The sequence below is a fragment of the Acartia tonsa genome, chromosome 12, assembly GCF_053477335.1.
Source record: "Acartia tonsa isolate MP-2025a chromosome 12, ASM5347733v1, whole genome shotgun sequence".
Classification (NCBI taxonomy): domain Eukaryota; kingdom Metazoa; phylum Arthropoda; class Copepoda; order Calanoida; family Acartiidae; genus Acartia; species Acartia tonsa.
In genome coordinates, this window is record NC_137271.1 from 42,963,869 (window position 1) to 42,987,215 (window position 23,347).

At 36.0% G+C, this 23,347-nt stretch overlaps 2 protein-coding genes across 2 annotated transcripts; both read right to left on the reverse strand.

The window, feature by feature from the left end:
• Positions 1-306: 306 nt before the first annotated feature.
• Urm1 (Ubiquitin-related modifier 1) lies at positions 307-2,949 on the reverse strand. The gene is made up of 5 exons (XM_080180408.1): positions 2,820-2,949; positions 1,997-2,034; positions 1,284-1,339; positions 721-756; positions 307-511 (listed from the first exon to the last, which is right to left on the reverse strand). The coding sequence occupies exons 1-5, from the start codon at positions 2,928-2,930 to the stop codon at positions 453-455; spliced, it is 300 nt and encodes a 99-aa protein (XP_080036534.1). The 5' UTR covers positions 2,931-2,949; the 3' UTR covers positions 307-452.
• On the reverse strand, positions 2,947-23,345 carry LOC145334800 (GPI inositol-deacylase-like). Its single transcript, XM_080180405.1, has 13 exons — positions 23,220-23,345; positions 22,597-22,694; positions 22,067-22,163; positions 21,643-21,681; positions 20,529-20,622; positions 19,772-19,900; positions 18,596-18,729; positions 18,133-18,222; positions 17,530-17,635; positions 16,557-16,660; positions 7,674-7,763; positions 6,932-7,049; positions 2,947-6,573 (listed from the first exon to the last, which is right to left on the reverse strand). The coding sequence occupies exons 1-13, from the start codon at positions 23,311-23,313 to the stop codon at positions 6,426-6,428; spliced, it is 1,341 nt and encodes a 446-aa protein (XP_080036531.1). The 5' UTR covers positions 23,314-23,345; the 3' UTR covers positions 2,947-6,425.
• Between the last annotated feature and the right edge of the window lie 2 nt (positions 23,346-23,347).

Here is a 23,347-nt window from a genome sequence, read left to right on the forward strand (position 1 = left end):
ACTAGCGGCTTCGCCCCTAGCTTCTAGGGGGTTCGCCCTATGAGGCATGGGGAAGTCAACCCTCCTATATAGAATTTGTTTTAATTTTGCTCTGCTACAGCCTACCAGAAGAAAAAGGTATTTGAGTTTTTTTTTGAGGAAAATAGCTTAAAACCACCACAAGACCAGTAGGTATATTCCCTGAAGAGTAGAATCCAATCGGTTCAGTGGTTACCAAGATCTTAAGGGACAGACGGACAGACAGACATCAAGCTACTTTGTATTATAGATTGTCTGTTTACATAATCGGAATAAAAAAAAATGTGATAAAACAAAAAAATAAAAAACAATTTAATTTTAAATATATCTTTTTAAACAAAAAAAATGTATTTAAATTATAAAAATATCACATAAATGTATATTAGGTGCAATATAATATTATTGAGATTAATGCAGCTACTCTATAATTAAATTTATCCTCCATGTAATGTTGATATGAAGACGACATTATCTTCGTTCTCTAATTCATAATCTAAAATAAAATGAATTTGAAGTATTTAAGGCACTCCCCCTTACTTTAACCATACTACTTTAATGTCCTTAGTTAAGACACGGTATTAGGTCGAGATGTGAACCTATCACCTTCCCAATACGTTACGTGTTATATCACAATTGCGGATTAGGCGTTATTTTCTAAAAGCTATAGAAATATTTTGATCATAGATGAAAAATAAAAATTACCTAGTTGTCCAAGAAGTTCCCAATCAGAATCATTTACTGAAAATATAATAGATATATAGAATAAAATCTTTTTTCCCTAGCAAACCCCTTTCCTTTGACACTGTACATAATTATTATTTGATCTGTCCTTAATATTTTATTCATATTCAATTTTTTTGTTTGTATATGAATATTTAATACCTGTATTATAACACTGTTATTATTTTTACTTGTTATGTGTGTCATAAAAAATAAATATCTTCTGACCTTATTTGTTCAATAAAATATGGAGTTATAATTCTAAACAAGGATGACAACATCCATAAGTAGCGATGTACAACAAAATTAAGGTAGTGAAATGGAATTTTAGTCAATAAAAGAGGAGGTAGATATTAAGTAGTCATAAAATAATTAAAGAGAAGAAAGACGAACCAATTATGTTAATTACAAAGTGCATATTTGGTACGGAAAATCTTCAAAACAAAAATAGCCATTTCCCCTAAATAATTAGCAGTTGATAAATTCAAAGTATTGAGGAGCTTTGCACACAGGCATTTAAAAAGTAATTATGCCCAATTTTTTACCTAATACTAGGATTCCAGGGCGCACAGTGTTGTCTTTTAAAAATAATTCAGGTCTCTCCTGGCAACATCATTCTTTTAAGTATTTTAGGCGGTTTCCCTCAAAGTTTCTATAGTAGAGAAAAAAACGGTATTTAAAATAAATTGAAAAAAAAGGGGGAGGAAGGGGGGCATGAAAATTGACAAAAAACTTTGTATTTCCCCACCCCCAAACAAAAATATCTCCGTAATAATGAATATGATGTGCTGATTTCAAAAGAACAAGATGCAAAGGGGGGAGGCGGAAGTAACACTGTTTGAAACAAAAACTAAAAGTCAAAGGAACTCAACTGAAAAAAAAAAGAGTTACAGATCTGAGATTGCTTGGCAGTTGCTTTAAAGAGGCACAAGATGGAACTGCAAAGAAACGGCAGCGGAAACGCCGTTTCCGGCCGAAATTTAATTTTGCCTTTTCTGACCAAATTGGACAATTCTAAAACATCTGAGAAAATATTTTTTGTTATAAAAATTTCCCTTATATTTTCACTTGACATTTCAAACATGTCAATATTAAAAAAATCGCAAGTGTCAAATATTACAAGTGTAAAGTGAAAGAAGGATGAAAATTCTTAGTTTCAAAAAGTGTCATTTTCGCCTCACTTTACACTATCTTTCTTGACATTAAAATATAAAGATGTTTACTTGAATAAAAAATTAAGAAATTAATAAGAATGATTTCCTTGAGTAGATTATCTCTTATCCAGTACAATAAATCCTAAAATAAAAAAATATTTATTTTTGTAGAAAAATAATATTGCGTAGGAACAGATCTATAGTATAGAATAGATGTATGTAAAGACAACTACCTACCTTCCTTTTTCAAAGACCTCCGTCGTCTGCTTTTAAATTATTTTCTGCTACTTGGCTGTGTTAATATAAGCGACACAATTGGTTGATTTTCAATGACCAAAGGTTGCACAAGGTGGTTGCGATGGGGAGATACAGTTATTTAACCCTTTCTCCCTCTAGTGTTTTACTCTAATGGCGTAGGAAGCGGAAGTCACTAACTTCCCCTTTTTCACCACCTCTAGGTTTACACACCTTAACAAATTTCAGTGCACCACATCACTCATATATACGTAACTGTGCAGTTAGTTTTAATTGTCGGGAATAAGGTGTGTTTTTGTCATAACTAAAAAAGACGTTAAAAATGGTTCCTTTTTGTTGCTATACTATACTGGTAAAAAGGTTTTCAACCACGTTCTCTTAATCGTTAGAATTCTTAATCTAAACTTTAGTTACTGTTGTTACATCTTAATTGGTTATTTTAATTTAAATAGAAGGGACCATGGTAGCGTGTTACGTCGTATTTTCACATTAGCTTTTCTCCTATTACTAGCCCCTGCAGGGCAGTCATAAACATTTACCTAACATAAAATGACCTATTAAAGCTACTGTGAAAATATGACGAAACCCTCAACTTCGTTTTCTTTCCATGATCCAATAGAAGTGTCCAAAGTTTTTTTTTCGATATATGATCGTCCTTGTTTCTATACAAACCTGTATTTTCCATGTTTTCCCTGCTGTGGCAATTTCAACTTTGTGAACTTTCTGTTTATCCACGAGTAGCTCGGCTCCCCCGCTAAATTCTAAAGTCAGGTTTAAGGCCATTTTATTTTAATGATAATCTGAAAACAGGACTTGAAACAAAACCGGAAATTAAAAACAGTATGATTATTGATTAACAAACAAAAAGCGTCTTTGATATAGGGTTTCTTTCATAATCTAAATGACATACATAGTATATACACTATCTAAACTCTTTACATTTCCACACCAGAATTTTAAAAAAAATACAAAAATAAGCTCTATTTTTAATATTAAGCTTTTGATTGTGTTAATTGATGTTTTATTTTAATAAAAGGGGAGAGAGGTGTTGTATTAATTTCCAACATCAAGTGGAAAATGAACAAGAATAGTGCTAAATCCCCCCCCCCCCCTCAATTTAAAAATGTAATGTATGGCTTTTTAACATATTTTTTTCGGTAAATTAGTCAAAAAAGGCAGAAAATTCTAAAAACAACTTTTTGTTTATCAAACTGAATAATTGTAATCAATAGGTAATGGTATAGCAATATATGTATATTAAGAATTAAATATTTTTCTAACATTTACTTCTAACTAAATCAATCAATAGATAATACACAACGCTTTAAAGCATATTATGCTTAAATACAATATAATATTGTGTAAGGGTTAACATAAAATATTAAAACTTTAACAAAATCATATATTTAAAAAAAAACTTGAATTAAATAGCTAAATTAAAATCACTGCTTTTTATCAAACTTAAAACTAACAAATAAATTGAAACTAGTTGACTTTTAAACGTTAAAACAAAAATCATCTAAGAGTGCATAAACTAAATGATGAATAATAAACTACTAATGCCCTTTTATTATATCTAATGCAATTTTTAAAATACTTATAAGGTTTACATCTTAAAGGCCTAAATTTTAATTTATAATCAAAAACAAGAATGGTCACATTTATAAGTAGCAAATATCAAATACATGAAACAATCTACATATTTAAATAAGGTTCCAGGACAAACGCAGGATTCCCAAACGTCGGAATGGACAAACGCAGGAGTGCTAAAATATTAATTTAATCACATTTTTCTATACAGGTTAGGTTAGGTTAAGATATGAATATACAAATAAGACCCCCCCCCCCCCCCTCCAGGGTTACGAATTTAAATACCTAAAAAATGGTTTGAAATAGGTTAGGTTAGGTTAAGTTTCCACTCCTGCGTTTGTCCACTCCGACGTTTGGGACTCCTGCGTTTGTCATAGGACCTTAAATAATATTCTAGATTCCACATAAAAATTTCATAAATCTATTTTGAATAGCAGCCGAGATAACTACATATAACCTTTTAACCCTTCTGATGGTGATAAGGTATTATAGAATACTAAAATTCACATAGGAAGGGAGAGAACAATAGAAGATGTTTTAATCAACTGGAGTGAGAATTAAATTTTAGTCTATTGTCTTTTCTCCAAAATCACAACAAATTAAAATCATGATCAAAACAGATATAAAATATTGATATGCTTTGTTACTTCAAAACTGAATAATAATTGAGCAATATACTTCATAAACTGTGCTTATTTCTACTTTAATTTGTGACAAAAATCACTATAACTATCGGCACTATAAAATAGGGGGTTAAATTTCTTACAAAATTTGTCGTAATCCAATTTGTGATCATTCACTTTAATGGATATATTATTACTTGGATGTTGCACCAGATTTTCATGACTCTAATAATGTGAAACTTGAAGATGGCTAAATGACGATACACCCTTTCTACCCCATACCCTTCCAAGTTCCTTTCTACTGGATGAACGAACTGACCAATGAAATAGGTCCATATTAGCAACCTAATCACAAATTTGATCACAAATTGAATTTTGACATACATGGTAATAAAATAAACGCCCTCTTACATTACAACATAAATACAATAACCCTGTAAATTACTTTATACTGTTAATTCACTTAAATATAAATACATTAATCATAAAATTATGCTTATTAATTCAGATCATGAAGACTTGAATTTTAAAACAAGGATGACAACATCCATAAGTAGCAAGAAATAAATTATAAAATAAATTGGGGAATATAATCTGGTTGTCAAATAGCAATACTTGAAAATCTTAAAGGCATTCAATGACTGTTCCCACAGCTAACTCTGTTTGATTTTATGTCTCATAATTATAGGAATCATTACAAGAAAATTCAGATGCATATCTCATAAAGTATCGAATCATTTCTTATATATTCCAAAATATAAAGTAGTAAAGTTACTTAATCTTAAGATTAAGATCTCGGAAAATATCGATCCTAATTTTCAGGAAAGCTTTATAAATGTCTTTGGATGGTTTGAGGATATTTTCCTGACTTACAAGAGGCTAGAGGCGATGCATCTAGTAACTCATAAAGTATCTAATTATTTCTTACTTCTACTTAATGTTATTGAACAACGGAATACGTTTAATCATAGAGTAGATTCGCTATTAATATAATTCAACTAAGCTCAATACTTTACAATTAATAAGTGAATAATTCAATTTAGTTTTTGTGTATCACTATAACAAATTAACAAATACATAACATACATAGTGTAGATAGATAATCATAATTATTATTGTTTTAGGTTAATGGCGGATTATTTATTTCAGTAAGGCTATGAATACATCTCGATTAAAACTATACTGAAAAACAATGTATCGTATCATATTATAGACAATTTTCTACGAATAATATAATACAAATCAATAATCCCTTTTGTTAGCTCGGTGAAACTGATTATAATACAATACGATAATAAAACTATTTCTCACCCAATTATAAAGCTACATTACTATTATCAAAATATGGAATAAATCTAAAAATCTAATTGATACAATTTTCAAAGAATGATTGCGTTCTTTTTCATAGGATATGTTTCATAATATATTTTAAAATAGCCATCAAAAAGCTTATAACACATTTGTTGTTTTATTATCTTTAAAAGACAGCTAAATAACAATAGAAATAAGACATTCTGATAAAAATGTATATAAAACATTATTGAACTTAAGGTTCACAACTTAATTCCCTGTAGAATCAATCCATGCTTTTTATTAATTCTTATCAAAATAACTTTCCTTGACTCTTATTGTAATAAAAGAGCAGTGACAAATATATGACGGCGCTTTCACAAAAAGTACCATGTTGAACAATTAAACCATAGACGACGACGTCCAAGGGTGCGGGGAGGGGGGGTGGTGCATTAACTTTGAAACCCTTAATTTTACCGCCCTCAAGTTTACAAAAAATGCTTTAGATTTTTTCCATCAAACCTTTGAAATCGTTTGTTTCTTTATCCCCTCAGGCATAGGACCCAAGGTTAAGGGCCCCGCAGGAATTCGGCATAGGAAAAAATATCACCCCCCCCTTACCTATTTTTTTAAAAAATAAATAAGTGGTCAACAGGCATTTGTGTGAAAGAAACAATATGGCATATAAAACAAAGTTTTCTGCCTCTAAATTCATTATCATTGACTATAAATAAAATTTCTTAAACTGCCATATTTCTTGTTCAAGACTCTCGTTCTAAGCAGTTAATTGATGATATTTAGCCATAAGGTTATGAACAGCAATGGCACTGATGGCTCCAGTCAGCATGTACGGAACTCTGTACAGGCTGATCTGACCGTACGCCAGGGTTAGGATTCCAAAACCCTGCAGGATTCTTGACAACCTAAACAAAGATAATTTTATAAGCCGTGCAGTAATAAAAAATTTCAAATTCAGACAAACTTGAACAATAAGCAGATGATTTTTAAAGGTGGTGGTACTTTACCCCAAATGGTTTATAAACCTTTCCAAGACCTATGAAAAATGAACTGTAAAGGAGAACAATATCGTTTCAGCAATTAATGAGATCCTTCGTTACACACAGACAGACAGTCACACATCCTGCTACTTTTACATATTTTCCTCCATAAGATAAACCTTTAGTTCAATCGACTCTTAATTAAACAGAATCAAAATTAGTAAAATTCGAGTTTACATCGGCGGCCTATGCGCGATTGATGAGCTTTATTTAGAATCTTTACCTGGAGTTATTGACAGGCAGGCTGGCAGGATCCTCTACCATCCAGATAGCAGGTATAGTAAGGGCCAGCAGGACAGCATGGACAAGGGTAGGATCTGCAGGCAACAAAACGGACCCACCTATATAAATATGCAATAATATAATATTTACATGGACTAAGCTAAAAACCTATAAAGACTAAATTTTTATAGGAAATATTATCAAAATGATCAAAGGTTTCTGAGGAGAAAATGGGTCTAAGATATTTGATTTTAACCTAGAGAGAATGGATGAGATACTGTACCCTAAATTATACTTGCACTCTTAGTGTAAAAAATACGTTTTCTCATTCGCTAGCTTAGAACTTTAGAGAATCTTACTTATATCATGTTGAGAACTGTTAGACATTTGTACAACACTTTTGAGTCCCAACTCTCAAACAAAATTACCCCTACCGTAGTGTATAATAACATACATCTAATAAAAGTAAGAAAGCTTTTAAGCTTACCATATTTATACAGGAAGTTACAGGGATAAGACAATGGCCGATAATTTTCTGTACACCCCTAATGATGATACACAAAATTACCCCTTCTGTAGATTAAAATTAGTGATTGAAACGTTAAAACACTTAATTCAATTTCAGTTGTCAACGAATAAGAACACGTTATGATAAATCTTTGGGGACTAGTGTAATAAACAGCCGTTTGTCCCCCATGTATAGTAGGAAAGCAAACCTAACTGATTTGGTCTATTGTTGTTACCTGGACCTGCGGAAAGGTTAAATCTTTGTATCCAGGTGATGAGGGTGGGAACAGAGAATAAGGCGGAGCTCAGCACCATCAATATTATACCTGAAATGGGACAAGACACTATAAATAACTTACCATAAAACGTAAAGAAACTTCACAAAAATAAAAGAGTTACAGCACTGGAATTTGTATGGCAGTTGATTTAATAAGGAACAATGTGTGTCTCAACCATGACACTTTGGTTGAGTATTACTTCCGAATTGGCGGGAAGTTCTCGAGATCTGTTGGCGAACATACAAACCCCCAATACCAGGAACCATCAAGTTTCAACAGCAGGTTTGAATATAGATTTATTGATGAAATTATTTCAAAGTCCTGAAATTACAAAATCAATTAGTTCATAATTCCAGTTATTTATAACCACGTAATCTTAATTGCTTTTTAAAAATCATTTTTTCTCTACGATTAAGAATCTTTGGAAACTTTGGCTTTAAAGGAAAATTATTTGGTTTAATAAATCATTGTTAAATGCAAAAATAAAGGCACATAAAAAATTACTAAAACATATATTAATCATAATTAAGTTTCATGCTTAGCTGGCTAAAGCCTTTTTAAACTACATATAATCGTCCTATACACCATTCTTCTTAATAAAATTAACAAATTCTACCTGAAGTTCTTATGGTTTCAAATCCCTGATATACTAGGGTCGTTCACACACTATGAGACCAATGATAGGCCCAATTTTGTTCTCCGAAATCTTCACACACTCATATCTCATTCAAAAGTAACGAACGTGCGCATCAAAATATACAAACAATCCATGCCGCGTCACATTATGAAAGGAAAGCCAAAAAAGACGACATTTGCACTTAGTTTTAGGATAATGATAAGGAATTAATTTCGAACTTGATAAACACAAAGCTTCCTCGAAAAGAGGTTAAGACACACCCCCCGTTTGAAAGTCAAATTAACTTCCTTAACGAGATTCAAGGTTTTTTTTGCGCTGAGCACTAGCAACATTTCTCACTAAACTCAACTCACCATAATCACATGAGAATGGCCACACCCCGAAAACGTGACAATTTTGCTCCTAACTAAATGAAACCCCGTGAAATGCATACACAATATTATACTCCTCACTAGGACTCATAATACCTCACATTTTAGGATAGAAGGATGGGAATTGGTTTGTACCATACAACATTCCATGCGCATGACAATCACAAGATCACATACACAATCCTAAAATAGATAATCCTATTAATCATGATGTTGTAAATATAACAACTTATACTAATAAGAATCATTTCATAATCAATAGGTAATAAATCATTATTAATAAATCAATAAGTACCTACGAAATCAGGTTGAAATGTAAACAAATAATGGTAAAATAAAACGAAATAAATCTTAGACAAGAAAATTAAGATTTATAGGTACTTAAAACTAAATTTGTTAAGCATCAAAAAGAGTAGTAAGAAAAAATATTTCAAAATCCTTGGGCAGAAAGTTTTTCAAACTTAATGAATAAGAACTGTACTATCTTAATCAACAATAAAACTTTTTAATACTTAAAGAATAGCAAAATAATAATATCTTCGTTAGAATTTTCATCGGAATTATGAAAAAAATACCAATTTTTCTTTGTAAAAAAATATGAGACTTTAAATATGAATTTTCAATCATTCCTTGATCTGAATAAAAATGTTTTACTTGATTGAAATTCATATATAATTTTAAAAAATATCTGCTAAAAAATACTTGATTTTTTTCTTAGAATAAATATCGAATCACGCAACCTCGACACATTTATTCCTTTTTGGTAAACTTTTCAGGTAAGTTTTATAATGAATTGTACTTTTAAAAAGAATTTAAACTCAATAAAATTAAATTTGAGCATATGAAATAGAATAAAACTTAATCGCATTTCATTTGATTCTTATTTTAGGCATAAAAATAGGCGTATGAAAATGTGGCTTTTTTACTAAAAAAAATCTCAATTTCCATAAAATAAGAATCAATTACTAATCATAATTTTTAACAACTGCCTGACTGATACAGCATGTTCTTCCAGGGGAGATTTATCTGTCAGCCTGAACAAGACTCTTGCAGTCTTTCTCCCATCCTCAATCCTCGTCACTCGGCCCATCCTCAAACATCTCATCAGCGGATTGGTACTCGTAACCAGAACTATATCTCCGTCGGCTAGTGGCTCCGCCATCTCATCCTTCCACTTGGACATCCGTAATATCTTCGGTAGGATCTCCTGGCGGTAGGCAGTCCAAAACTGGGCAGATAAATCTTCTAACAACTTCAACCTGGAGGAAATTTGGTCCTCCGGTTTCATCGCCACATTGCACAACGGCTGGCGGTCAACATTTCCCAGCAGCTGGCCAGGGGTAATCAGCCGCCAATTCTCCACGTCGTTCGCAGCTTCTATCGTCAATGGTCTGCTATTCATCAACTTGCTAACCTCCGCCAACAGCACCAGGAGCTCGTTGAAATTAACAGAACTATTCACCAACTTCTTGGACAGCAATCTCTTGGTTAATCCCACCATTTTCTCAGCTTGCCCAATGAAATGGTGGGCTCGGGCCGGGATCTGAGACCAAGAAAACTCTACCTGGCTGCCCAACTTCTGCTCTAAAACCTTGCGAGCACTGGATAATTGTGTGCCCATGTCGCTTACTATGACCTTCGGCAGACAATGAACAGCCTCCAACTTGCGCAGGGACAACAGGATACTGCTGGTATCATACTTTTCCAAGGCATCTAACCATAACGCCCCTGAGAACCTGCAGACCACCACGAAAACCCACACCTTCTTCGTTGCTGTCTGACTCCTCGTTTTGGCGGCAGCTCTCCTCGTAACCAGCGGACCCATCAGGTCGACTTGCACAGCTTCAAAAGGCCTGCTCGGGACCAACTTGTCAGGTAACACATCCTTCATGGTAGTACGACATTCCTTAGCCCTCTCAACACTGCAGGGCCAACACTTCTTCACTTCCATGATGGACAACCTCCTTGCCTTCACAATCCAGCACCAACGGCGGCTCTCAGCTAAAGTTCCACGGACTCCAGAGTGAAGCTCAACATGCGCTTCTCTCATAAAAACAGCAGCTAACCAATTACCAGGCTCCAAAATTATTAAACCTGGCATGTCTTCAAATATCATTTTACGGCCACCAGTAATGGTGTCAATGACGGGCTCTCCACGACCAACCATTTTAAGAATTCTCATCTCCCTGGTCACATAATTTCCTCCGGGACCAACGACAGGCCAGGTCAATGATACTTCATGCACTAATGGATTCAATGACGCATAATTGCCTTTAGCGTCATTTATCCACTCATCCTCTTGGCTTCGTGACACAATGAAAAGTTCTGCCGCCGCCATAAAATTGTACAAAGACGGCTTGTACACAGAATCTGCGGCTGCTACATGACTACCAGCGGCTGTAGTCTTACCTTCTTGTCTGCTCTTTAGCTTCTTCAACCAGGTGTTCGCTACTTGCAGGACAGCTGCCATAACACGTTTGGCCTGTCCAAATGATCTCCTGTGCTTAAACCTAAAGACATCTTCAGCGGCTTCTCCGGCAACTTTCATTGAACATAACTTAACCATTTTGGTATTCAACTCCTCTGGTGGTAAATCCTGCTTGACTTGTTCGGCAGTTTTCACCGGCCACGCACTTTCATCCTGGCGCAACCATTCTGGGCCCAATCTGTACCTGGAACCTGGTCCCAAATCTGATACCTTGCAGGTGCTTCTGGTGCCCAAATCTGCAACATTGTGTGTCCCCGGGACCCACCTCCAGTCATCCTTGTTGGTTGCAGATTGAATTTCTCCAATGCGATGAGAATTAAATGTGTTCAACATAGCACTGTTGGAAACTATTTGTGATAAAACACACGATGAATCAGTAAAGTACATCACTCTGATAATATCAAAGGGCAGGGCATCTCTGATGGACTTTGACAACCTTGTGGACATCTGGCACCCCATCAATTCAAGGCGTGGAATTGATTCACACTTGACCGGCGCAACTCTTGACTTGGTGGCTAGCAGAAACGTTTCAAATCCTTGTCTAGTTGGCCACCTCAAATATGCATTACATGCATAAGCCTCTGATGACCCATCCGAAAACATCATCAAGGATGGAAGGCCAGTTGGTTCCTCCGGAACCACACAACGGTCAAACTCCAATTTAGCGACCTCAGCTCTGTCCTCCAGCGACTTAACAAGTTCATCCCGTAGACTTTTTGGAATGAAATCTTGCCAGCCCAAATTCAGCAAACATGTTTTCCGCAGGACAAGTTTAATTCTCAACAGAATAGGGCTGCAAAGCCCGATCGGGTCGAAGGTTTGGGCGGCGAACCTGTGGACCATCTTCTTTGTCAGATTCTCGTCCAAGGCGTCCTGGAGGTTGTACAAATCAGCATCCTCTTTCACCTTCTTTCCCTTGATTTTACCATCTTGGTTGACTCTTGTGGCGATGGACAACACATCGGTGGCTGGCTTCCATATCAGCCCGAGAACCTTGGTTGGCTGGCAATCATCTCCAGAATAAATGACTTGTTTGAAGGAAAAACTACCTTTGCCGATAATTCTGTCGGCCTCTTTCATCATCTCCTTGGCTTCTGGCTTCGATCCTGCTCCCGAAATAACGTCATCTATGAAGCTGTGCTTCTCAAGCTTGACTGCAACTGGAATCTGAGGTAACTTGAAATCCTCATCAGGGTAGGTAGGTATTTGTGGCTCCTTCCATAATTCAGGTTTAGCAACAATTTCACTACCGTTTATCTGCCCCTCTCCATACATCTCCTTGACCTCTGCTTCACTCTTTCCGCCGAACAGGCGGGACGTCAACTTCAGGGCTGTAACTGCCAAGTTTCCCGCAGCCAACTCGCCAAAATTCACAACTTTAGTCAGGTAAATTTCAAGTGGACCGTCTGGCGTCGGGGAAAATAAAACTCTCTTCATCTGGCTGTCGAACTCTGTGGCCAGGATGGAGTTATAAAACTTGGAAATATCCGCGGTTATACCAACCTTGTAACCGCGGAAAAGCATCAAATGATAAAAAATCTTCTGCATTGGCGGCGGGCCTCCCAGCATTATGTTATTAAAACTGGTACCTTTGAACGTCAGAGAACTATTTGCACACAATCTCATGGGTGTGGAACTTGAATCTTCCTTGAAAGCAACCACTATTGATGAACAAGACTTAGGCCCTTCATACTGCAATTCTTCAGGCGTGGCTTTTTGAAATACGCCTCTGGATATGGCGTCGTTGAATACCTCCACATACATTCCATAGGTACCTTCCTTGACCATCTTGGCACGATCCTTTTCAGCAATTTTGCGGGCTAAACTCTCATTGTAGGGTAAAGTGTGAGGATCTTCAATATAAGCATATTGACCTGTCCACTTGTTGGACTGCAAGTCTAGTGTTAAACCTGCCTCAATTATCCTCTGCCTCTCACGCTGGTCCCAGGTAGTGCCGTCGGCCATAGCCTTGCACTCTTGACAGGCAGTACATCCTGGACAAAGTGCCTGCGGCTGCACGCCAAACGATTCAGACGTCAGAAAGTCTGGCAAGGTGCCTCCACTGACACTGACAGCCTTATATGCCGACTTTTGATCTCCAGCTCCACCGTCAGCACTGGTACAGATAAAACCACTACCAAAAATGGTTCGCCACAACATAGACTGGCCCACTTTCTGGTAGGTTGATGGAAACACGTCAGGATGTGTATTTCCAATGATGATATCTAAGCCTCCACTAATATATGTAAACCTTTCTGGCGGCATTTTAAATATCTCGGCGGCAGTTTCGGGGTGGACCGAGCGCATCTCGTTGGCCCCGCCGAGGGTAGGCATGACAGCTGCCTCAAACTCCCTCAAATTGCCGTCCCTATCCTTCAGATAAAACACAACATTGCGGCAGGAAGACTCACTGCCGTCAGCTACAGAAATAGTTGTATATCTGCCGGTAGATTTCAGCTTCAACTTGTTGGATAACTTCTCAGACACAAGTGGCAAATTTGCACCAGAGTCAAACATTACAGTGGCGTGGCAGGTGCCGCCGCCAGGTGCTACAACAGGAACTAACTGAAGTAAGAAGGTACAGGGGCTGGGTGCAGAACTTGACTTGTAGACTGTATTCACACCAGCACTAGCCTCATGGAGTAACCTAGAATGGTATCTGTCGCAATTATTGGTACCACAAACACCAAGCTTATCCGATTTATTACACTTGTCAGCAGTATGGCCGTCACACAGGCAGAGTTCACATAACTTCTTCTGCTGGACAACTTTCTTTCGGTCAACCACATCCATCTTCTTAAACGTGAGGCAACGGAAAATTGGGTGTTTCTCCTTGCAGCTCTCCACAGGACATGCACTGTTCCACTTGGAAGCCTTGTCCTTTCCAGCCTTTCCATTCTTATTGTCGCTGCGGCCAGATACTTGCGCGGCGGCAGCTCTGTCACGATTTCTCTTGCCGGCGCTAGTGTCATAGGACATATCACCGGCCAACATGGCTCCCCTGGTCCTCTCCAGTAGTTCTACAATCTTCTGGATGTTTGGTTGGTTCATGCTACCTAGCTCCATCATAATTTTCTCTCTCAAATTTTCAGGGCACTTGTCTTTAAAAATATGAATAAGAGTTAGGTGGTTGTAATCCTTAGCTGCAGAACCAACGATGGCTTCTACCTCCTGCATCATGCTCTTGAAGGTAGCAATTGCGCTAACCACGTCCACAGGTTTATCCACAGGTTTCATCTTGTTCAGCTTAGTTAAAATCCTCATGAACCGGCGAGTGTTTGATAAAAACATCTGATCGAGAAACGACCATTGTTCATTATGATCTCTAATCGCTGACACTTGCTTGCGTAGTTCCGGGTTGGTTATCACCTTCTCCATACACAACATCAGACTTAACCTCTGGTCAGCAAATCCGTAACCAGAGCATAGATCCTTAAAGACCTGTTTAAAGTTTGGGTAATCCGTGTCAGTACCGTCGAAGGACGGCAACAAACTGTTGTCCCAGCGCCCATACTGCGGGTTGGAACTCCGAATATCCATGGCAGACATACTTCTGGAGAGCATGGCAGGTGTCCCACTCTCATCCAAGTTAGATGAACGACGTTCCATCTCTCTAAGCCTTCGGTACATATCACGTACTTCTTGGCGCAACTCCACGGAAATTTTAAGCACTCCCATGTCCATCTTCACCTTCTCAATGACGTCGAGGTTCCTGGCGACAGTGCTTGACCTCGCGTCGTCTGAATCATTGTCAAGCCAGTACAGAATTTTTGTACACTGCTCCAACGACGCATAAACTTTATCTGCAACAGTTTTCTGCTCACTAGCTTCATCCAAATCACGCTTGAACTCGCGCAGCTCACTAGTCTCCACGGCAGGTTTTAGACTTTTTATTAAGTCAGATTGGTCCTTGACCTCACTAAAAATGTCACGAATTGATTTTACATTCACATTTTCACATGAACTAAAACTTTGGCAGGCTTTTAGATTGTCATAAAACACTTTTAACTGTTCGTCAAACACTTCTAGCCTTTCACTGCCAATAGCGATAGCTCGCTCAATTTTCTGCTTTTTGGTTAGTGGCATATTGATTCACTAGGTACTTATTTCACAGAAAAAATTGTCACAGTTTATTGCATCAATAATTCACTGGATGCTATTGATCTCTTGATGAATGCTAACGCCTATTCATCAGATACTTTGAAATTGTCTCAACCATGACACTTTGGTTGAGTATGACTTCTGAATTGGCGGGAAGTTCTCGAGATCTGTTGGCGAACATACAAACCCCCAATACCAGGAACCATCAAGTTTCAACAGCAGGTTTGAATATAGATTTATTGATGAAATTATTTCAAAGTCCTGAAATTACAAAATCAATTAGTTCATAATTCCAGTTATTTATAACCACGTAATCTTAATTGCTTTTTAAAAATCATTTTTTCTCTACGATTAAGAATCTTTGGAAACTTTGGCTTTAAAGGAAAATTATTTGGTTTAATAAATCATTGTTAAATGCAAAAATAAAGGCACATAAAAAATTACTAAAACATATATTAATCATAATTAAGTTTCATGCTTAGCTGGCTAAAGCCTTTTTAAACAACATATAATCGTCCTATACACCATTCTTCTTAATAAAATTAACAAATTCTACCTGAAGTTCTTATGGTTTCAAATCCCTGATATACTAGGGTCGTTCACACACTATGAGACCAATGATAGGCCCAATTTTGTTCTCCGAAATCTTCACACACTCATATCTCATTCAAAAGTAACGAACGTGCGCATCAAAATATACAAACAATCCATGCCGCGTCACATTATGAAAGGAAAGCCAAAAAAGACGACATTTGCACTTAGTTTTAGGATAATGATAAGGAATTAATTTCGAACTTGATAAACACAAAGCTTCCTCGAAAAGAGGTTAAGACAATGTGGATGTGAAGAAATAGCGGCGGATTAATTGTTCTCTCAAAATTAGAGAATTTTTAATCATTTGAGACAAACTTTTTTCAATACAAATTAACTTGACACTTGCTGAAATATTAAAAGGTGTCAAGCAAAAATATAGGCATTAAAGTTTGTCTTGTTTGATTAGGTAAAAACTTTATAATTTGGCGATAAACGGCAAAAAAATCAGTGGGAGCGGCGGTTCCACCGTTATTACTTCAAAGCTTAACATTTTTCTACATTTAATCCTACTACTTGTGTTAGCACAGGCCTTCGGATCCCCATCCCCCCCCCCCCGCCTTAGAGCTAACAAAACTGGTTTTAATCGTAAAAAAATTAATTTAAATATCCGCGAAAAGCTGTCTATAACACGATGCGATAAATAACTATACCTGTATGATAATGAATACCAGCTAGAGTAGCTTGTTCTGAATTATCTATTCCTGTTAAATTCTTTATTTTGGTCTCCAAATAGTCCTCATACATTAGGAAAAGTCTAGTATTATGTGAATATTTTAGATATAATAATTGAATATCCTTATACTAAAGTAACAGGATGTTTGTCTGTGTGTCTTTGTGTTTGTACCAAAGGATCTCGCTAACCGCTAAACCGATCGAGTTCTCCTTAACAGGGTAGCTTCTCATAGGTCCCGGAAAGGTTTATAACTATTTTGGGGGAGGTTACCACCACCCTCCCAAGAGAATACACAATAAAATCGAAAAAAATTTAAATATTTCCGCTGCATAGTGTCGCTAGCGTAGTCGCGCTGCGTAGAGACATGAATTTAACAGCTGATAACATAGACAAATTATTTCTCAAATTAGATATTTAAAAAAAAAACATTTAAATGCCACTAGAGGCCTCTAGGGGCGTATCCGCTAGTTTTAAATATTACAATATCATATAAACAAAATCTTAGTGGGAAAAAGATCCCCTTCCATCTCTATAGTCGAGTCTGGATCACAGCGCGTCATACTAGAGACGTTAAAATGACACCTAGTGCTTCTGTGTCCAGCACATTGACACTAATAGTTTGTGTAGGGGGAATGACTTGTCCCATAAAAAGGCGCAACATGTAAGGGTCTCCAGACATAGGTTGTGTAAATAATATGATTTGTTGTCTGATGGACATTACTTAACCTAATATCTTTGGATGATAGATAGAGAGCTCGTTCAGTTAAAATGAACGATGCACTAAGGTCCTTCGACGTTAGATTAATCATCCTGACGAGGTTATATGTACAATTTTTTACTTTTTCTTTTTAAAACTCAAATAGAAAAGTGGTAAAGGTCGTCCTTTCCCCCTCTAGGGGTTTCTAGGGAAGAAGCCGCTATTAGGCAATAATTTATCTCAATATTCATCCCTGATGAAGTAAGCCACCAGGATAATGACAATGGCCAGAGCTCCACAAGAGCTGACACTCACAGCCAGGCATAACACAGATAATATCACAGGGAACTTCGTCAATACTAAAAGCAAATACAATAAGCCATTAATGAGGGAGGGAGGGGACATAGGGCTAATTATTACATTGGCCAACAAAGTTATATTAAAACGTTTTCTCGTTCAAAAAGTTGAGTATCCACACTTTTTAACCAATAATTTTAATCTTCAGAAGGGGAAATTTTGTGTAGCATCATTGGGGCAATTTATCAGACATTGTCTTATCCCTATAGATCCCTGACATCAATGTTTTCATAGTTTGTACCTAGTTGTAATCATTTAAACGAAATATCTCAATTGAAAAATTGAACAATATTTTGGAAGGTTAAGAAAAGCAAAAAATTATTTATGAAAAAATAGGAGCACCATAGCAAATATTAGCTGACAAGCTGATAAAGCACAATAAAATCAATTCAAACAGGCAAACATCTGCTAGTTAACAGGCATTGCTTCAAAAAATTCTATTAACATTCTAAATTAAATATCAAAACTAAACAATATTAGAACAAAACTATGACTTTACCTGAAGAAATAGCAAACTCAGCAATGGCTTCCGTAGGAGTTCTTCTGGCCGTGTAGGCCACCAGGGCCTTATGAACTGTGTAACCAACTCCTGGGGGATAAAAAAAATTGTGAAAAAATGTAAAAAGGCTTTGATTTAAATCTATTTTAGAACCACCTTATTTACTATCAATAAAAGATAAAAATCATATTATCGACAAAAATTACTGTTTATCAGCCATTTAAATAAAAAAGTAAGAAACTTATTGAGTAAAAGGTAAACAAACGTAATATATTACAATGCCAAGGATAAAGTTAACAGCAATTGTTAATGTTTAATTGAAATTTTAAAGAATATAAAATTTAGAAAGAAGGAACAAGTGAGTTATTGATTAGGTGCATATTTGGGTTAGGGGATTTTTCACAAAAAAAGTTAAATGCCAATCTTCCAAGAGAAAGAAAATTTATAAAAATTTCAAACAAACCTATAACAGCCCCATAGATAACGCCGCCAAGAAGGAAGGTAACAGCAATGCTGAGAAACATGAGCATGATGGGAAGAATACCAAAGTCCAGACCATTGTCTTGCAGGTACAAATAGTCTGTTCGTGGGACGTAACTGGAAAACAAATATGAAATTATCAATTTAGATAATTGTACATAAGTTTGTCATGTTATAGTCACTAGTCAGGGTTATATTGAAAAAACAATGGACGATAAATCGATGCACACTCCCAATCATAATAAACACTAAATCATTACAGTAGATCAAAATTACTAGCGGAAAATTTGACAAACCCATCAAGATCCTAAAGTTTTAAGCCTGCGAATAAAAGTTATAGCAGCAAAATAATTTTACTTGAAAGTAATGTACTAATAGACTAATTTTCTCTCTGTCTGTCCGTCTGTCAATCTTTAAACAAACCTGGTAAGCATTGGTTGAGCAGCAACATAAGCCATCATCTTTCTGAGTAGAACAACACTGATTGTCTACCTGTCTGTCTATCTAGCTATCTGTCCGTCTGTCTGTCTTACCATCTGTCCGTCCGTCTGTCAATCAATCGAACAAACCTGGTAAGCATTGGTTGAGCAGCAATGTATGCCATCATCTTGCTGGGAAGTACAACACTGATTGCCTACCTGTCTGTCTGTCTGTCTGTCTATCTGTCTATCTAACCATCTGTCTGTCCATCTGTCAAATCTTAACACACCTAGTAAGCATTGGTTGAGCAGCAACATAAGCCATCATCTTGCTGGGTAGTACAACACTGATTGTCTAACTGTTTATCTAGCTATCTGTCCGTCTGTCTGTCTAACCATCTGTCTATCCGTCGGTCAGCCTGTCAATCATTTGAACAAACTTGGTAAGCATTGGTTGAGCAGCAACATAAGCCATCATCTTGCTGAATATTACAACTCTGATTGTCTACCTGTCTGTCTGTCATTTTAGCAATCTGTCCGTCTGTCTGTCTAACCATCTGTCTGTCCGTCTGTCTGTCTGTCAATCCTTGAAACACACCTGGTAAGCATTGGTTGAGCAGCTACGTAAGCCATCATCTTGCTGGGAAGTACAACACTGATTGTCTACCTGTCTGTCCATCTAGCTATCTGTCCGTCTGTCTGTCTTACCATCTGTCCGTCTGTCAATCCTTGAAACACACCTGGTAAGCATTGGTTGAGCAGCAACATAAGCCATCATCTTGCTGGGTAGAACAACACTGATAGGACTGACTGTTGATAGAACAGCAAAGAATATGGAAGGATACTCAGTCTCAGGATATTTTGAAAGCCTAAATTAAACCAATTAAACCAAGTGATCAATCGTTAGAGCTGTTTCCTTTATATCGCATTTAGGCCAGAAGCAAACTTTTTAATGTTAAAAAAAAACATACCTATTCAAACCTAGGTAATACTAATAGAAATAAAAATTTTCAAAATTGAAAAAAAAATTTCTAAGAGGATAACGCCTTTATTTTCAAAAGAAAGTTTAAAATAACAAGGATGACAACATCCATAAAAGCGAAGCTCTGAAACGGTAGGACCAACGAACATTAACACTTGTAGAGTGTAAGAACTCATTAATCAGAATATAAAAGTAAAATTTTTAAAAATTGCTTGAAAGGGTTGGTGGTGTTATTGGACATACTTACATTTTTAGGACCTGATTATAGAGATGCTTCGCTTATAACATTGTTCTTTGTTGTCATAGGAATCAGTATTCCGAAAATCAGATTATATGGTTGCTACGCTTTCTAAATTGTACCTTACTACTTCAGGAATCACCATGCAAAGTTTGAAATCGATTGGACAACTCTAACATGCCTAAATTAACGAAAAGAGCTATCCGTTCCAGACAGAAGTACGGATTGACCCTAACTATAGATTGTGTAGGTAGCTTAAACTTTTCTGTTTACCTACCTAAGTAATTGTTGAGACACAGTAAGAATTATTGCCGCTGTGAGAAACGCGGGTAGAATTGGGGCGTAATATCTCAGAATCTGGCCCATCAAACCTGAAAATAAAACTTATATAGTTCACGGAAGGTTTATAATTATTTTCGGGCAATGTGTCTCTACCCTTACAAGTGAAATCACCAATAAAACAAATAACCCCTACCCTTTAGAAAAATTTATTTACTTCCTCTTTTCTTCAAAATTATAATCATAAACTGAGAAATCTTTAAGGTCTAAACTGCGCCGTTTCTAAAAGAGCTATGAATTAACCCAGGGAGTAAGGGAGGGGACAATGGACAATTAATTCAATTTAAGAGTTTTTGAAGAAAGGCCATGAAATCCAGAATAATCCAGAAAATATGGTGGAAATTGTAAAGTGATTGTTGATTAAATCTAGAAAACCGTAAACTAAGAAAAAAGTTCCAAGAAAAAAAGCAATAATTTGAAAATAAGATTACCAGTATTACAGACTGACATAACCATTCTGTACTTAATTACTAGAAATATCTCCCTGGATCTCTTCAGATGACAGGGAAAGAGAAAAGAAATTTGGGGGCAAGTGATGTGAACATGGAAAAAAGGGGCAGGCAGGCGTGTAAGGTAACTGCTAGCTTACTGGGCAAGTATATGACCCGCACGCGTTCCTGCCCCTTTTTATCCTGTTTATTTCCCCCACCTCCCTTCTCCATTTCCCTTTCTCGTCTACTTTAAAAAAGGAGGTGGGGGAGAAGGGAGTTAAATATAGTATTGGAGGAGAGCCGTGTATTTATATTTAAACTACTCTCTGTCTGCAAAACTATACAATATACATATTCAAAACTAACACAGCGAGTAGCGGCATTTCTTGCGCAAGTACCCAAACTCAGTCAGAAACTGCTAAATTCTTGCACATTCCCTTTAAGTCAGTACCCAAAGTCTGAGACTCCTAAAGATTGAATATTTGATCCATTGTCCCCTCCCTTACTCCCTGGAATTAACCACACGAAATAAATTTGATGTATTTTAATCGCATTTAAAGTTTTTTTTGTATAATAATAATTGTCCTTTATAATTTTGTACTCACTCGTAATAAAACATACCTGGTACTGATGGTCGTAATTTGATGGAATACACGCAACCTGAAAAATATAGTAAAAATAATTATACTAAAAAAATTCTTTTGCAAATCCTATTACCTCCAAAAGTAAGGTCCTGATCAGTAATGCTCTTTTGTTTTTATAAACACAAAAAGAACAGCCAACTAACTATCAAAGGCATCGAGAAAGTCAAACTAACAAAAAATTGTTAATGATTTAGAAGTTAGAAAATAAAATAGATTTTCTTTTCATAAAATAAATTATGACAAAAGGAAAGGTAACATTAAAATTATTAAAAAAATTAAAATTTTCTTGTCTTAAGTATAGTTCTTTTAAATAATAAAGGAAGCTTTATAGTGAATATTAGCGTTCTACTCCTGTTTTTAAGTCTTAAAATACACATATTTACTGCAGTAAAAAAAGTCACCTGGATCCAGGTAGAGATGTACTTGTGGCAATCTTTCTTCCTCTGGATGCTTGGCAGTCTGTAGCTTCGCATGCACTGTGTTGGTAAAGTTGGCATCCTATACAGAGACATGGGCATTACAGGCCAGTAAACCAACAGATTTGCATCTTAGGGGATAAGACATGACAATGTATGATAAATTGATGATCAACCATATCAAGAAAAATTTAAAGTTTTAAACTTACTTTATGTAAATTGTAAGTATCTTATAGAATAGTATAGATAGAGTAATCATTTAATTTTAACCTATAATTTTTATCATTTTATATTAGAAACGTTAAAGATTAAACCCTGTAGGGCCATCCAGTATCAAACTTATCCTAACCTAACTAAAAGTAAAAAAAAAACATCAAAAACTAACCCCTTTCTATATCAATTTCAACTTATTTCATAGATAAGATGGGAGGTGTTTCTGTGCTCATCATTTTTAGAAAAACCATCACTAGAATAGATATGACATATATTCATTATTCATAGTAAAAAATAAATACCTGGAGGGCCAGTAAGGTTTGTGTGGCCTCCGCAGCCCAAGGAGTTATAAACCTGGCGAGTCCATAGTGCTGCTGCAGATTAGCTGTGGCTGCTTCTTCTATTTGGAATTTTATATTTGACATAATGTTAGGTTAGGTTGTTTTATGTACTTTGATACCGCAAATACATTTATGATTTCCCGCAAGGTTTCGGTCCCCTGCAGAGATAAGGCATAATAAATTAAACTAAACACTCCTAATTTTCAATGGGTTTCAATGAAATATAAAAAGGGGTTCAGGGCTTTACAGGCTCTTTAAGAGTAAGCACCTTAAAAAAGTTCAAGATAATTTTAATAATAAACTGTAAAAAGTAAAAATATAGAAAATCTTTCATGTATATTCAGAAAATGTACTACTAGAGGGATCTATAAAGATAAGAAAATGGCTGATGAATTGATGTACATCCCCAAAAGATTACCCCTTCTATAGATTACAATTAAAACGTTTAAAATCATTCAAAATTCAATAAAAGTCCCCAAAGTTGTTAAAATCAAGCCAATGAATAAGAAAATGTTATTTTAAATCTTTGGGGACAGCCCAATGTCTCCTCCCTCCCTGACTATTTAACTACATCAAATATTTTCCTGAATTAGAATCAACTATCTGTTGAACGTGTTGCTTTGCCTTGCACTGTATCGGCTCCACTAGAACATTCACTGCGTGGTAGGTTTGCGTCATACCGACCAAACTAATCAAATATGTAATATTAAGC